Genomic DNA, 13055 nt, shown 5'->3' on the forward strand with positions numbered 1-13055 from the left:
GTCCCAGGATGTTTAAGGTAGTTGTGAGATCACGGACAAACATAAACGTGTCTTTTTTATTGGCCTGTGGTATGTTTGCCTGAGAAGTTGCTAAAAAAACAGTCCTGAGAAGAGCAGCTGTCGCTTCCCTGCAATGCCACACATCCAAACATTAGCATGAATATAATATTAACCAGCTTCTTTAAAAGACGAGTGCTCTAATAGTTCCTTAACTGTATGTATTATTGAAATCCACTTTTATATGCGATAGCTAGTCGGGCTACTATGGCTAGCTCATTAATATTTATAAAGTCTTGCTAAAGTTGCTTGGTAACCTTTTTTCTAGCATCACATGACGTGTTTAATTAATATTCATGAGTCAAGCCTTCGGGGGGGGGGGGGGTAATTGAAAGGACTCCCCACTTTCTGAAAACAGCTCCTGACTTTCTATTACATTTCTATGGATGGGTGGGGAATGGGGATGATGAGGAATTTAAGTTTTAGTTTTAAAATGTTAATTTTTTATAACAAAAAATAAAAAATAATAATAATAATAATAAAATAATAATGCCTTAACGTTTTGTGTTTAACTGAACATTCACTTAAACCTCACCCCGCCTACTTCTTAGCGTTCGGTTTTCAGCCAATCAGTTAGTTCTACAGTAATAGCGTCACGTTACGTTTAATATTCATAAGCCAATTCTTCGCCATAGTAGCACCAATGGACTCGTCGGAGAGGGCTCGATGATGTCATTTGTGAAAACTTAGCCCACTCCCCCAGTGAGAGGCGCTGATTTGTCTTTCACATCATTTTTCTGAATAAGTTTTGTGAAGTGAGCGAGACACAGCGCGACAGCAAGTTAAGAAAAACTGTCACACAGCCTCCGAGGACTAACTTTTCCTCATTTTGAGAGATTGGACGTTCATTAACGGGACAGGCTTATAAATCGAGCCCATCATCCTGGACGTGCTGAAAAGTTTCAAGCCAGCGAAATGAACCGGAGCTTTAACAAATCGCAATCTTTGCGTAGCTTGAACATGAACGCGGTGGAAGTGAAAAGCAAGGTGAGTTGTGTGAAATGCATACTTGAAAATATTTTACGAGAATAACTTCGCTGCAGTTACACGATGCTGTTTTTAGATGAGAAAAGTAGGAATGGCTAACTTTGGTTAGCCCATGTCAAATCATATTATGCCATGTAAGAACTAGTCTGATACTTTTGAGAATTGCGTTTGGTTTCATCAGCGGGTTTTGCTTCACTTTAGTCGTCTCCAGTAAAATGAGTTACAGCACAACCGTTTTGGCGCTTGAGCTGTCACATTAATAGAAAGTGTTTAGAATTTTCATGACTTTACTTTGCATCTCCAAAAGAATAAAAAGATGCAAATGATCCAGCACAAGCCTCTCTCAGGACTGTGTTTGTGTAACGTTAGTCTGCTGCAGCATGTGGCTCTCAGATGGGAGATCTCTGCTCTCGGAAGATTCATTGTGTGTTTGTAATCATCTTCACATCAGGTCAAGTCAAATACTGTCCTCATTCCCAGCTGTCCGAAAATAGTATCCAAACAACATGCGGACATATTTACACATTTGACAACAGCAAACCTGAGAGCTGATTCATTGGGATGGGCTCTATTATTTGTCAGTTGGACAAAGTGAAACATTTTTTTTCTTTCTTGTATTACTCACCAAGTACATACACCAGCGGTTAATATGGGTACTTTATTAATCTAACAGGGAAATGGGATTAGTCTATCTATCTATCTATCTATCTATCTATCTATCTATCTATCTATCTATCTATCTGTCTGTCTGTCTGTCTGTCTGTCTGTCTGTCTGTCTATCTAGGGCTGCACGTTTAATTGAACGCGATTAATCGAACTCGAACGCAATTAATCGCGATTGTCGTGCGCATTTAGTCAGTAAAGCCGGTTCTGTGATAAGCAGTAAATCTCCATTACCTACTGTCAGGAGGAGCAGCATTTTTCTACACCAAGCCGTAGTTCTCTGACAAACTATGCAACATTGCGTCCATAATCACAGACGATATAATTGTAGGATTATGAAATCGTTTGCGATAATGACTACTGATTGTGTATCTTCTCTGTGAACTATGGCTCTGTGTAGTAAATGCTGCTCCATCTGAGAGCACCTGAAAATACCACATTTAATAACATGTTTTAACTCTAAATTCACTTCATAACATTAGTCGAGTGTTTAAAATAACTAAATTTGTAAGATGATGTGGCTTCTTAGAATAATTAAGGCACACACAATTTCATAGTATTCTAAGCAGTGAAAAAGACTATGTCGATTAGCATTTCATGATAGATATACTTTATTATGATGAAAATTATAATAAGAAGAACTCCGATAAACCATGTATTCCCGTAGTCGTGTGTTAATTAGTCGCGTTGAATCAACAAAAGCAGTCAAATATTCTGTTTATTCATCTATCTGTCTGTCTGTCTGTCTGACATCTATTTATCTGTCTGTGTCATCCATCCATCCATCGATCCATTCATGTTTGTGTCTGACATTCTATTGTGATAGTTCTCTTGAAGAATAGCACGAGTTTCATTTATATAATGATGATAGATTTATTATCACTCAAAGTGGAGTCGTACAGACCTTTCATGTACAGTAATTGTTCAGTTTGCCTGGGGAAATGCCTGACAAAGCTTCAACCAACCCTTCACAAATAGAAGTAACTCTATATTTGTCACCGCTCGTGCTAATGGTGCTGTGGACTATACGTCTGTTGCAGCCAAGCTGATGGAGACAGTATCTGTCAAAGTGCTGTCACTGAGACCCATTGGACCTGGATGATTCATTACATGCCTCTGCTTTTCTATTTGAGTCGTCTGTCACTTCATTCATTCTATATTAAAGAGTGGCTGAAAAAACAAACAAACTCCGCTTTCTTTTTGACTAGGCTTTGGCTGGAGAAACTTTAATAATGTGGTTGCGGATGTGATGGTCCTAATTGCTGGAATGCATGGGCGATGTGCCCAGATCCAGACTCCATTGTCTGTTAATTCGCCTCTTTTATTCAGCTGTGCTCTAATTCATAACAGGGGCTAAAAAGATCTGCTACTGTTGTCAATAAAAGGAGCCACTGTTTGGGGTCTGTAAAGACAAGAGTGCCCCATTACATTTCTCCTCTCTTGGAAGAGCCAAATACCTCCATATGAATGTTGAAGTGGTGCGGATTAACCCACTCTCCCACTGAAACCTGGAAGAACTAATACTCGCCCCAAAAACAAAAGCATCAATGAAAGGATGTGTGAAACCACAACCTGCGAGGCAAGAATGCTGATGAAGCTGGTATCTAAGATCTTTCTACTATGATGTTTGGAACATTGTGTATCAACCACATCTGTGTCAACATTGCAAAGGATGCATTACTCACCAGTCATGCGATAATCATCGTTGTGATGTCATTGATCTCTCAGTATCACACGTAGTGCTCTTTATGATGTCATCACCCAGTTCCTTACATCTCAATCAGGAAAGGCTTGTTTGGAGAGGAACTCTGCTGGTGATAAGAGTGCATGTGGGGGTTTCTATTCCTTCGTAAGGAGCTGTTTTTTTTCTCCCAGTGCTTTATATCTAAAGAAACCCCACTAATGTGTCTAAGGCTTTGTACACATTCCAGAAACACTCCCCCGACTGCTCTTTCACTGCTGTTTTCAACTGATCTAGCTGGATCTCAGTTGGAAATGTACTTTTTGGAACGCTATACTGACATTTGATAAGATTGGGTTTTGGATACTGTTTAATGTCACAGGAGTATTTAACACAAAGAGCTGTTTATAGCACTGTGTTTCGACTTGCCTGAACCTGTCGGGGTTGGAGGACTGATCGAGATTTTTTGCTGTTCTCATATTACTCATGATTTGATGTTAGAACTTGGGCAGGTTGGGCTCTGTTTAGGCTTGTATTCTCAATGATTTGAGGTCATGTTATTGTTTTTGGTCTTGAGTTTGCACATGGATGACAACGGAGTTGTTAAGCATGGATTCAGATTTGCACTGTGTCCAAACCATACACGATAGGATCACAGAGCGTTTGTCTGTAGACACCAGACGTGATAAGACCACAAGATTTGTCAAGTCTATCACAAATCCCCACCAATCAGACAAACACTTGCACTTGAAACAAAAATATAAAGAACGGTTTAATCAAATAAGCAAATATTTAACCATTTTAACATTATCAAATATACAGACTCATTGACTGATACACTATTTGTAATGGGAAAACACTTGTCACTGGTTCCCTTAAGTTTTCATGATCTGATGTAAATTATCAGTTGTTACTGTTATTACGACACTTAAAGGGATAGTTAAGTGCATTTACTAACGCTCAAGTTTTTCCAAACTTGTATTAATTTCTTTTACCTGTTGGACACGAGAAGATGTTTTAAAGAATGTTGTTAACCAAACAGTTGATGGTAGCCGTTGACTTCTATAGTATGGAGAAAAATCCAATGGAAGTCAATGGGTACCATCAACTGTTTGGTTTCCCACATTCGTCTGGAGATGATGAATGGGTTAAATCCTCATACTTAGGTTGTGGGGTGGATGTAGGGCTGGACGATTAATTGAAAAGTAATCGAAACTGAAATTTAGACCCTCTAACCAACGTAATTTTCCCATGTCAGTTATTTCGGTTATTTCCTGTTAATAATTCCCCCTTAAAATCGTGTGTAGCCACATGATTCTGCCAGTCAGTGGCATAAAAGCAAAACACGGAGGTGAACGCTGGTTCAACACATAGTGATGTCGCGTGAGCCTAGAGTCTTTACTAAACTTTTGTCAGTTGTATTTGTTTTATGGTTTGGACGTTTAAGCGATTAGACGATCGGATGTGTATTATATCGAGCTACCATGTTCACGCAGCTTCATTGTGGCACGAAAACTCATAGCTGTGAAGATCGCGCGCACAGAGGAACGCAGTTGTCAGTGCTGTCCTGTGATTTATCACTAAAGTATCTTAGAATCTCAAATCTTATTATAGCATATTTTTCTACTTTTGAAGGAACTAGGCTATTTACAACCCCCAGCTTCACAGTAATATAGAGACAGTATGACTAATTCACACACGCAATCACTCATACTGGTACTGTTTACCTTTCATCTTTATTTATCTCTTACACCGAGCAATAATATGTAAGAAATGTTAAGAACATAGATAAAATAACTGCTGATAGTGAGCTATGATCGTTCTTTCAATAGGAAAAAATATCCCATCTTTAATAGTTGATCTCAACCGTCTGGCTGAGGCCAGTCTAAAAAGACGCTCAGGACAGTTGACAGAACGCTGCTGCGTGTCGAAACGAAAGCTTATCATTTTCACGTGTTATTAAGCCTTGCCACTTGCAATGTAGTTATGTCTTAAGTTAAAGTAAACAAAAAAAAGAGAAAAAAATTGTATGTGTTGTGTATTATATTGGATGCATTCATTGTCTCTTAAAGTGGCCGCGCCTAATAGGGCTTAATCGTTCATTAATCGTAATCGAGGTAAAATGCTCAATTAATCGAGGTTTTGACTTTAGGCCAGGGGTCTCCAACCTTTTTGTGAGTGAGGGCTCCCTGAAGGGATAAAATAGTCTTGAGGGCTACTTGTTTGATATAGGCACACACACGCGCACACGCACACACACACACACACACACACACAGTTTCAAGTTTTGAAAAATACAACAACAAACAGTAATATTGTTAAATATTATGACTATTGAATATATAATTACCGTTTATACCCGAATATAAGACAAGTTTTTTTGTCCTAAAAATAGGCGTTTTTGTCCTAAAAAATGTGGGGTCGTCGCGATATAGACAAAATCACGGGGGGAAAGGGAGAAAGAACAACGGCATAAATATGAAATAGTGACTGAATTATATACTTTACATACTTGTATGTAAAATTAGAAAAGCAACATAATATCTGTGTTTAACTAAATTAAAACGCTGCTCCTCTGCCGCGCGATACGCAGAGAGAACAAGAGAGGTGCGCGCACGAGACGCAGAGCGAGAGAGAGAGAGAGAGAGACAACAGAGAGACAGAGAGGTGCGCGCGCGCGCGCGAGACGAAGAGCGAGCGAGCGAGCGAGAGAGCGAGAGAGACGTGCAGATTCCAAATATTTTAAATTATTATTTAAATTATATTTTATTATGTTTTAATGGTATATGAAATGTCACCAATAGTTATTTTCTCATTTTATAAAATTATCATAAAAAAAAAATGAAAGATTACAATTCAGGCTATTTATAGAACGTGCTCGGCGGGCGACTCAGAGACTCCACCCCGTGGGCACCACGTTGGAGACCACTGCTTTAGGCCATAATCGTCCAGCCCTAGGTGGATGTTTGCATATGTGTATACCATTGAGTGCATTTTCACAAGTAGTCAACTTGATCACACACCTGCCACCACAGAGGCCCTCCGAGTGTATTTCTGCTGCTTCACATATATATTTCATGTGCTAATGACAGGTTGCCATTGGCTAATGTGGCACTCTCATCTTAGAGGCATAATTACACAGAGCAGCATAGTCCACGAGTGAATGCTGGGATGCTGCAGCCCAGACCATTGTTGTGAAAGACAAAGCGAGGCCTGTGTTTTTCAAGCTGGACCCACGCATTGAGTCAAGACTCACATCTGCATGGTAGTCACATGATCTGAGACATAACCTCAGCTTGACCCTGTTAGTGATGGTGATATGCCTCCAACGGACAATTTCCTCGTTCTGTATTTGAGGGCAGAGTGTGTCTCAAGGAATTTGTTTTGGTTGGACAGAAGAAATACTTAATATGTTTCTAGATTAAAGCAACACTGATCGCAGTTTTATGTCTTAAGATAAACGCTTCTAAAGCAGTGCAGGGGACACAGTAACGTGTCCTGCGGAAACGGACCTTGGTGTGTGTTCTGAGAGAGGAGATCTGTAGGGTCCTAGGATTCCTGCGATGTGGAAAATGTGGACCGAATTGCAGAATTCAGTCATAAAAATGGAATTTACTGTATAATGTGGAAAGTCACAGAATTTGCTAAATTTTGGATGAATAGATCAAAAGTAGGTCAGTACACTTATATCAAAACACGATATGGACTAGTGTCTGTGAATATTAAGCCGCAAAATTATATTTAAAATATGAATCCTGCATGTTTTTGTGTGTCTCTGTATGAATGGATGGAACAGACATTTCGTTTTTCGGTTTTGTTTACATACTGAACTTTTAATACATAGCTTTTAAATTGTAAAAGTTTCATGAACTGTCACTCACATTTTTGAACATAGACTTTATAGTGCACGATCCAAACTTAAATTTTAATAATTCATGAATGAAAACATTTTGTAACATGATATTGATGTACCATTTACATGGTAATGCAATGTCTGATTTTAAAATGGGTTTTAAAGGATGAATTTTGAGATTTTAAGTTTTCAGTCGATATATAATTTCTGATGATTTCTAAAATGTGATAGAGAAAAACGCAACGAAGAAGTCTTTTTTTAAACAAAGGTCAGAACAGAACTGTTATGATGTAGATTTTTGAGGGTGCACTCTTGTCATAAATTAATCTATTACTTTTCCTACATAATTTTTTACAAAAAACATTGGTAAAATATATATTTGGGAGCCTTAGACCTTTCCAACGATATATAGTTTGTCATGATTATATTATATTTAATTGTAATATAGTGAAGTAAATGTAGGCGTCCCATATACGGGCAGGGTGATGGTTTTTGGTTAGTTACATTTAATTGAACCAAATCTTTAAAGAGAAAAAAAAATGAAATCCAGAAAAATAAATGAATTTGGAAAAAAAAAATAAAGCTGATTTCATAAGTCCCTAGATTTGTTGGATTTGTCCATCTGCTGCGTGGCTCAGCTGCAGTGACGGGGTGACATCCGTTCCTGTGTGTTGTTGTGGAGGTTTGTGCTTACTCATCACCCTGCATTGTGTGTCTCTCTATTGTGTCTCAGGTCCCTGTTTGCCTCCATTTCCTCATTACAAACAGCAGAGCTGCCAAGACAGCCGAATAGACAGTTAGAGGCCTGCTGAAAACACCCTTTATCTCTCAGTGTCAGTGTTTTGTGATTCCTGACACGTCTGAAGGCTAAGTAGATTAATTGGAGACTAGTAAGTAAAAATAGGAGAAATAAGTCTGCAGTTATGATTAGGAGGTGAGATGTATTATGTCTACCTCGAGTTGCAAGTTGAAACTGGATAGGATGAGGATGGTGTGGTTTAACCTTGAGATTTATAGCTTTGGTTCCCATGGTCATGGGAGAAGTTTTCCAAGACTGAAAAAGTCATGGAAATTTCTGTAGTGAACCTCCAATTTTTCTAGTAATGCTTTGGTCAAAAGTTCTTTTTTATCATCTAAATGTTGTGGTGAAGTGGTTTACATTAATTTCAAATCGTTTATGCATTGTTTTGTATTCATCTTCCTTTCCTATCAAAATGCTTACTACGGATGGGAAAATGCAGAAAGTCGAGCCTGATCCAATTTTTTTTTTATGACAACGAAAGTTTTTGAGGCAGTGTGTAAACGTGATTGACACCGCGTGAGGTTGTATTTATTTTTTAACGTGCGAGAATTTCGGACGAAAATTGTGTGCATGATCTTTACCCCAGAAACCTAGCAATCAAAATAACTTTCTGTTTCTGAAAGGCGTTTAAATTATTTAAACAGCCATTCAGATGTGTGTTTGCTATGGTGTTCATCACTGTGCCAAATATTTAGATTTAAGCCTATTTATCTTCAGACTTATTTTTTACATTTTAATCTGGACTACAACATGCCCTATATATTGTTTTTGAGTGTTCTGAGTCTTTATTGTTCGGACAAATTTTACATTAGTTAACATAAACTGCTTAACATAAATTCTTCTAAACATTCATTAGGTTATTCCAATATTAAATAACACATTAAGTTCAAAAGATGCAAATGTTTATCAATACCGTGCTAAAAGCATTATCAATTATTCGCAACATGAAAGTTTGATACCGGCATATCCCTATTCACGAATGTGATTCATACATACACGTGTTTTGTAGAAATTAAGCACGAAGGTTCACCCCTAAACCTAACTGTCAGTTGGGCGTAAGATGATTGTTTGACGATGTATAAATAAGATTGCACAAATTCGTACAAATTAGCCACCAGTCGCCAAAACGTAAAATAGTTACGAATTGCCAGAGTGTGTTGGGTTGAAGCATAAAGACTTTTTATTCTCATGTTCTTAATCATGTTAATGTATGTGTTAATGTTCATGTAATTTGTGCTTTTTACATTCTTACAAATTTGTAAAAAATCATTTTAGATTTATTTTTGTTTCAGTTTAAGATTTTTACTAATAATTATAAATTCTTGAACTAAAAATTTTTTTTTACGAAAATTGAGGAAAAATAAATTTTGTAACAAACTGAAATAATTTAAAATTTTTCCATCTAAAACTTGTTTATTTCCACTATATATCAGATAACAAATATTTTTCTCATGTTCTTATGCAGGCTACAGATTCACACTTCAGTGGATTTAATTTGCTAAAGGTTGCGCATTTTGTGGAATTAAATATTCATTAACTGCATATCTGCCAAATTCCAAAGGTGTACGATTGGAAAAGGAAAGAAAGAAAAATAGTTAGGAATATATCAGCTTTGGTGATATATTGGTCACCGCTAATCCTCATCTAGTAACAAATGTCTAGAAAGATCATTCAGAAGTTTCAGAGCTTTATTAATATCAGTGTAGCATTGTTTTGTACCAGCATGCTGACTTCTGCATTTCTTTTGCAGTATGGAGCAGAGTTCCGGAGATTTTCAGTGGATCGATTAAAACCTGGCAAATTTGAGGAATTCTACAAACTCATCATGACCATCCACCGGATTGCAAACATGGAGGTGATGATTGGATATGCTGACGTTCACGGAGACCTCCTCCCCATCAATAATGATGAGAACTTCAGCAAGGCGGTGTCGACTGCACACCCCCTGCTTCGAATCTTTATCCAGAGACAAGGTACAAGCTCCCTCTCACTTCCCACCCACATCCCTTTATTCTGTGTTCCAGTTCTTTCTCGCTCTGTTTGTTTTTTCGAGGTGAATGTTCCTGCTTCGCATTGTCTGGTGACTCGTCTTGGATTGCCGGAAGATCTAGTCGAGTAATCAGACTCAGGGATACCTTGCATAGTAAAATGGGTTTCAAATTCCCCTGACCCCAACAGAGAATAGGTCAGTTAGGGGTTAAAACCAGCAGAATGTAGAGTATGAATTTAGCACATACTTGCATAGCGAAGCAGGGATATTCAGCCCAACATTTCTGTGGAGAGTCGAAAATACGGGGTAAACAGGATCAAGTTGAAGCACACTGTACCAAACGTGGCCCCGTGTGCAGCTATTATGTTGTCAGTGTTTCCCTTGCGTGGGCCGTACACACTGATGTGTGTGTGATAGAGCCACTGCGGTCTGAAGATAGCTTTCTACAGGAAAGGCTGCTGGTTTTGATGGTAGTGAAGAGAGTGACAGTTCTTTCCTGTGGAGAGACTCAGACTCTTCCTGTAAATCCCAATGGACCCTTAAAGACAAATCAGCATCCTGTTGAATGTGTGTTGGATACTTTTTCCTTTCAGTATCTGAGAATGTGTGTTCAGTTGCAGAAACCGCTCTCTTAAATGATTGGTATTAGTGATAGGATGATATATGTAGTCTTAATTTTGAGATTGGCTATGGATATTTGCGTCTCCTTGAATTAGTTTTAGTTTTGCCACTTTGCCATTAAAAAAAAATATTGTAGATATTTCATGGTTTCTGTTTGTAAAGTCAACATTAATTGCCCCCCATAATTTGACCAATTTCTGAGTTAAATCATATATTCAACAGGATAAAATGTTTTTTTTTTTTAATTGACCCTAGGAGTTTGATTGACATGTGATCTGACCAATCATATTGCTGAATCAGCCATTTTGTCTGACAAACAAACCAGACAGGAGATTAGATTAACAGCGGTGAACTTGGTACTGGCGTATTGAAACACCACAAGATGAAGATACCTTCTGATGTTCATTCATGTTTATTCTGCACTATAACTAGTAAAGAGGAAGAGATGATAGATTCATGTGCAGCTTGAACTGAGGTGCTACAGCAATCTATTACAACACATTAAAGATCCACAAAACGTTTTTTGAGAGCACCATGGCTCGTTGGATGTAGCAAAAGTGACCAAGGGGGTCACAGTTACAGTCTTTGCAAAGGGTCAATTGGGGATTGATTGATTGATTGATTGATTAAAAAGTGGGCACAACAAATCAAAACAAACTGGTTGTGTTTGCCAAAACAATTTGCTGTTTGGCGTTTGCTAACATTTGTTAAGTGACATCTCTTTAGAAGATCAAAAGTATATATACTAGAGCTGAAACAACGAATCGATTTAATCGATTAAAATCGATTATTAAAATAGTTGTCAACTAATTTAGTCATCGATTCGTTGCTAAATAACTTTTATTTGCCGTAAGCGGCTCATTTCGTGCATATTTCAAATCTGCGGTGACCAAAGTGTGGCAGTAATGAGCCACCGGAGGTTTTACTCAGCCAGTACAACAGGAGAAGTAGCGAATAGCCAATAGCTGGCCTTGTTTTATGTCACGTGCTTCCCGAGCAGCGTCTCTGCAGCCATAGACATCATATGATGTCTATGTCTGCAGCATTCAGCGTGATGTGGGAGTACTTTACATTGAGCCTTTAAAAAAGAAGAGTAACCTGTAAACTCTGCACTACTGCACTGTTTAAGGGGACGTTCACATATCGCGTCTTTTGCGCGCTCAAGTTCGTTATTTCCAACACTGCACCGCATCGAGTTAAAAACATTTAAACTTTTCAGAATGCCGCAACCGCACCGCGGGTCATGTGACAAGAACTAACCAATCAGCTTCATCCTTTCCCGTAACAACGTTAAAAGCTCAGTCAAGATGAAAGGAACAGCTGATCATAGTTGTATATGGATTTCCATTTTGAAATAAATTTAGTAGCAGAGCTACTGCAAGCGATTTTTTTGAGCTGCAAATCCATTTATCCTTTGCTGAAATTTCCGCGTCTTCAAGGAGAGAGCACGTCATGGTTGCTTATCAAAGGCAGACGCCTCAGGGGCGCTTTGGAAAGAAGGAGAAAGCGGCGCGCCTAGCGTTTTCCACGCGTTTTTAGGCGCGATATGTGAACGGCCCCTAAGACTTTCATTTGTGCAGATTCTCCAGTACAATGTTGTTTGCAAATGTTTAGTCGTAAAAGCTGATAACATTGCTTTTTAATTTTAACAGTTAACATTTAAAGCTTTACAAACATGTTCTGTGATCAGTTTGTCGTTTACCAGTTCAAAATTCAGTCGTGCTGCCTAATTATGACTGAATGAGAGAGGTAAATGTAGATATTTGAAATGCACTTTTTTTTCTAAGTATTCACTGCTCTTCTTCACACAGCAGGTTTTTTGTGTGTGTCCTATTTTTTTTTCTGGACAACCTTCTGATGGATTTTACTTTAAATTGTGAGTTCCATTCAGGTTTCATGCCATTGGCACTTTTTTTGAAGGATTGTTTACAATTTCACAGCATAAGCTATAAAGCTGTTTCCCAGTAAATAATAAAATACAATGCACTGCAATTTTATTCTGTTTTATCCTTATTCTTCGTGAAAATATGTTCTGAAAGATTCCTTAATAAGCTTTGTTCGGGATGTTAAACTACTTTAGGAGCTCTAAGGACTGCCATGGTGAAAACACTATTTGAAATCTCCTTGTAAAATTTGCTAGAGTATGGGTCAGTGTTTTGATTGCAGAAGAGTTCGACAAAGGATTACTAACACAATAAAACAACTCCAGGTATATTTTTAATGAGGATATGACAATGCAAAATGGTTAAAATCTCTTAAATCTATGCTGAATGATAAAGACCATTTATTAATAATTTACTTGGGGAAAAAATGGAAAAAACTAAAATATAAGTACATAAACCGATTAATCGATTAATCGTAAAAATAATCGACAGATTAATCGATTATCAAAATAATCGTT

At 37.9% G+C, this 13055-nt stretch overlaps 1 protein-coding gene across 1 annotated transcript in view; it reads left to right on the forward strand.

Annotated features, from left to right (window-relative positions):
• Positions 1–733: 733 nt before the first annotated feature.
• Positions 734–13055, forward strand: part of LOC132145594 (partitioning defective 6 homolog gamma-like) — a 40765-nt gene continuing 28443 nt past the window's right edge. Inside the window, exons 1-2 of the mRNA XM_059556723.1 lie at positions 734–1044; positions 9794–10016. Of these exons, the coding sequence (XP_059412706.1) occupies positions 973–1044; positions 9794–10016 (295 nt within the window). The 5' untranslated portion in view covers positions 734–972. The remainder of the gene's footprint in view (positions 1045–9793; positions 10017–13055) is intronic.

This window comes from Carassius carassius, chromosome 8, assembly GCF_963082965.1.
Source record: "Carassius carassius chromosome 8, fCarCar2.1, whole genome shotgun sequence".
Lineage (NCBI taxonomy): Eukaryota > Metazoa > Chordata > Actinopteri > Cypriniformes > Cyprinidae > Carassius > Carassius carassius.